The sequence below is a fragment of the Citrus clementina genome, unplaced genomic scaffold (genome assembly GCF_000493195.1).
Source record: "Citrus clementina cultivar Clemenules unplaced genomic scaffold, Citrus_clementina_v1.0 scaffold_4, whole genome shotgun sequence".
Lineage (NCBI taxonomy): Eukaryota > Viridiplantae > Streptophyta > Magnoliopsida > Sapindales > Rutaceae > Citrus > Citrus x clementina.
Window position 1 is genome coordinate 5,328,172 of NW_006262274.1, and position 4,803 is coordinate 5,332,974.

The 4,803-nt window shown below is 32.6% G+C and overlaps 1 protein-coding gene across 1 annotated transcript in view; it reads right to left on the reverse strand.

Moving 5' to 3' along the window:
* LOC18045721 (chloroplast envelope membrane protein) overlaps nucleotides 1-3,008 on the reverse strand; it is a 9,700-nt gene extending 6,692 nt beyond the window's left edge. Inside the window, exons 1-3 of the mRNA XM_006436326.2 lie at nucleotides 2,954-3,008; nucleotides 2,091-2,868; nucleotides 126-211 (exon numbers count right to left, since the gene is read on the reverse strand). Coding sequence (XP_006436389.2) covers nucleotides 126-211; nucleotides 2,091-2,717 — 713 coding nt within the window. The 5' untranslated portion in view covers nucleotides 2,718-2,868; nucleotides 2,954-3,008. The remainder of the gene's footprint in view (nucleotides 1-125; nucleotides 212-2,090; nucleotides 2,869-2,953) is intronic.
* Nucleotides 3,009-4,803: the final 1,795 nt, after the last annotated feature.

Here is a 4,803-nt window from a genome sequence, read left to right on the forward strand (position 1 = left end):
ATGATTATCCCACAAAAAATTAGATAGAAGAATACATAAATTAGGCAAAGAATAATACTTATGTATGTTTGTTATGCGATCATAAGTTAAATACTTGAGCTATGATTCTTGAATTCAATGATTACCTGTCTAGAAAAGGCATGAGAACAAAATCATGAACCACAAAGTCCAAGGCCCAAGGTATAAGTATCAGTAATGCCAAAAATTTAGCCTGAAACAACAGGGAAATTGCTTAGGCCATCTTGTCATATAATACTGCTAGAATGACAAATTATCAGCTAGTCAAGATATCCAAACTGCTAAAAGGAAAAAGTATATGATTGCCAAGGGTAGTCATAAAGATTCAAAATCAAACATGGTACGTCATAATTCAGATCATATGAAACTCACAAAAACATCAGACATGATATGATTGTAAATATTCAATGACAAGTTATAGAAAGTTCCATCATTTTTATTCCTCACTCATTACTCCTCATTGAGATTGTTGATTTTCGTACTGTAGCTCTCAGGTCATCCTTAAATATTCTATCTAATTGACCAATCAACTTCTCCTCACTCTTGCAGGAGTAAAACATGAGCAAAGAGCACTTAACAAAGCCTCCATGCTATATACTGAATTTGGCTTCTTTTTTAAATATTCCCTAAAAATAATTACTTTAAACCCAGACAAGATTTAACAAAACAAGAAAAATGAAGAAAACTTTATTGATTGAAAAAAGGAGAAGAGTTTAAATATCATGAAGGTGAACACTTAGAATTTGTATACAGAGCTTATACGGTTTTCATGTAAATGGGCTGAGAAATCAATTCTCATAGACTTCTATAAAAGAAATGAAATCATTATAATCATGCACAGATAAATCAGTAAGAGAGAGAGAAAGAATAAGTGAAAGGTAAAATACTTTTGGCCTCTTTCAACTTTCAGATCATATCATGGTCAGCCTAAGTGGATCAAAAATACATCAAAACCCCTATGTGGCAGGGATTCCTACCACAATTTGAGAAATTCCCAGAGAGATTTTCATAAATTTGAGGGCCTTCTTCTAACAATCTGAAACTAAGGGGAATGTTTTGAAGAATCCTGATACACCCCAGTTAACCTGTATCTGCCATTAAACTTTTCAAAACATAAACATCAGATAGATGATATTGTGGTGAGATCTGGAAGAAGGGGCAGTTGTGGAAATAAAATAAAAGAAATGGAGTATTGAAGCACCATGAATCCAAGAGCTTAAACTGACAGGAAATGGCTCAGCTGCCATTTAAAACTAAAAAGACACATGAAGTGAAAAGATGTTATTTTGAGTTCATTCATACTATTAAGTGAAGTTACGAACTTCGCCCTAGTTATACCGTCTTTCCGCAAGTTTATAACATATCAGAGTATTGCCTCTCTAAAAGGCTTTCAACAACCAAACATACATAACTAATATTAGAGTTTGAACACTATATTTGAGAATTGCCAGGCTTAATGGTGTCTCAACATGGTATCATAGCCTCCATTCTACCAGTCAGTTATAAAAGAGGTTTGCGGTTCGTTGTGAATGTCTAATCCACATGTTTATTTGGTTGCATTTGGATCCACCTGATAAAGTTCATTTTATTAAACTTCAGCAATGAACGTGAGGGGCAATGCCACAGTTTCCTATTAGCTAAAGATTTTGGGACTAGTGATTTCTCAGCAAGCACAAATAAAATGTTCTTTGCATTAATCAACTCTGCAACTAGCATTATAATTCCAAAGCTCCACCAGAAAAGCATAAATTTACAAATAACAAAATGGACAAGAAAAAGCACATTTTCAGGTGAAGCAGATGCATATTTCATACAAGGCAAGGGGATTTAGGTTGTCAAGTTTAATTAGCTTGCCCAGGCATTCATTTCTGACTGTATAAGTTCACTAATTTTAAAGCAACAGCAATGCAGGCCAGGTACCAATGAGTGTTTTTTTATTTTTTTCTTTTAATGCTAGATCAATTCTTCAATGTAAACATCCATTTACGTATTGGCAGAAAGACATGTTACACTCTTCCAACAACCACTACTAGATAGTGAACATTACAACAAAATTACACATAATTACTTACCGAATTTGTAGAAGCATACCGGAAAACCCGATCTTCGTACAAAATATCATTTTCTTCTGTGCCAAGAACCAAGTCCCTTACTGACTCAACCAACCCCCTTTCAGGAAACAACTCACTCAGATCATTCCCTTCCCAAATCCCATTACCGAAATCTTGACTCCAAGAAGAATCAGCACCATTTCCATGATTATCATCCATAATCCAGTCCTCCCACCTCCTATTCTCTTCATTCCTCATATCTTGTTGAGCTTCCCTCAACTCTACAATAGCTTCCGCCCTCCTCTTCCACGCCTCAAACTTCTCATTCTCCGATAACTCCCCATCACTAGAAATATCATTCTCCTCTTCAATCAAATCATTATCTTTCAAACCAAACCAATTCCCATCATCATCGAGAAAGAACCTTTGCCACCAACTTCTCTTACCCTTTGAATATTTATTTCCACTACCCTTTTTTGCATTTGGGATGAACCCACAAAGCCTTTGTTTCTTGCCACTAAATTGAATCAAACAGCTTGATGAATTGTGTACAAAAAGTGAGCTTCTAGTTCTACACTTGTTGTTTTGGTCAATGAATAATAAATTATCACACAAAACCATTGAAGTGCTCATCAACAACATTAACATAAAAATAACGACCCCAAAATTTTCAGCCTCTCAAAGCAATAAAGCATGACTGAACTGTTCATTGAATACATGAATAAGCTAAGCAACTAACATTCTTAGAGCAAAATTGAACACAACCCACTTCAGAACCCAAGAAATGCTGCATGAGAAACTGCAAATTGCTAGCATTAGAAGACAAAATTCAATTAAGAAATAAGAAGCCAGAAAAGCAGAAGCTAAGGAGAAGCAAAACTCACGCATATGAAGAATACAGATGATTGCATGATAATTTTTTAGCATTTTTGGTGTGTGTGTGTGTGTGTGTGTGTGTATAATATCTACAGATAAAGCGATAAACTTTCTCTTTTTAAATTTTAATGGGAAAAAGAAAAAGAATTCTCCTTTCTGAAACAATAAAGGATATTATCAATTAACTCCCTGAAATATTTCATATTTTCCCTTACTCCCTTAATCTCTTCTTCAATTGTATATAAGTCTCACAAAATCTGAAATTAGTAAAATCAATCGACAATCGATGTATTAAGCACTCAAGACATGAGCAATTACTAGGCTTAAGTGGTCCATACCATCGATAAATGATTTACAAGCTAATTTGTGACAGATTGCTTAAAAGTATTTATACCGTAAACATTCATTTTTAGCTTTTAAATAAGAGAAATGGTAAGTGTGCTACTTTCGCAAATGAAACTTTTTTATTACTTCTATTCTTTAAAAAATCAATAATACTACATATCCCAAATATTAATCCCAAAACTCATCCCAAGTGATGTGGCAGTTGATATGGCATCCAACTTATAAATTTATTCTAAATTAAAATAGACCCCTCTAAAATACTTTATTTTAAAGTAAATCCATTTTACAATTAAAAGTCTTTTGCCCTATCGTTTTTGGCCTGGCTGCAAATTTGGTCTGGCTGTAAATTGAATAGGTTTGTCTTATCGTATTTTGGCTTGGCTGCAAATTAAAGTGAAAGTTCAGGGAGAGCAAAGTCTTCTCACTCATGACAGGTTTGTAATTCCTACCAAACTATTTTATTAGCACTCAACAATCTGCACTTCTTGAAAAAAAAAAATCGAATTGATGGAATTTGAATTGCTTGGCTGCAAATTGAATGAACAGAGACATGAACTTTAGGAAGAACAAAACCTTCAGTTGAGATGACGGATTTGGAGTCAAAAGAAATAGAAAACTCCCCAGAAATCATTGTTGATGAGGTGAATTTTTTAATTTTTATTCTTATTTTTTTATACCTTGTATTAATATGTTTCTAATTTGTATTAATTGATGATGATTTTAATTAGTTGGATATTTTTGCTTTATTTAAATCAGGTTGATGACGAGAAAGATATAAGTAATGAACCAAATGCAGAAGAAATTATTGAGCCAAAAATTGGCATGGTTTTTGATACAACTCAAGATTTGTTTGAGTTCTACAAGATGTATGCAAAGATAATGGGATTCGAAATTATTAAAAGAACCTCTAGCAAAGGAGACGATGGAGAGTTGAAATATGTGACATTTTCATATTCACGCAGCGGTAAGGCAAAATCTTTATCGAACCATCCTTTTAAATTACAACCAACATCCAAAACAAATTGTAAGGTTAAAGTTGTTAACATATATGTTTCCATAATATTGATTTTGATGATAACAAACAAGATTAAGAATGATTAATCTTTTAAGCCTAAATTATTTAATATTCTTTTTAAATAAATCATTATTTTCACATTATAAATGTTTCATATTTAATGGAAAAATGATTTTATGAAATTGGTTGTTTTTCAAAGTTTATGGTTTAATTGAAAGAATTTTGAAAACTTTGAAATAAACAAGTATTGCTTGAAATTTTGGTAAAGGACTTATTTGAAAAGTGTCATAGCATCTTTGGTAATATCATAATTTCAGAAAGTTTTGGGATAAACAAAACATTATTTAGAAATTCTGAAATTGGACTTATTTGTAAAGTTTCATAACGTTTTGGGCTATAGTACAGTTTTATAAAGTTTTGGGGTCAAATTATAAATTTTGGGAAATGTTTTACTGTAGCAGTTACTGTAGCAAGCGGCTTACCGGATATTGATAAACG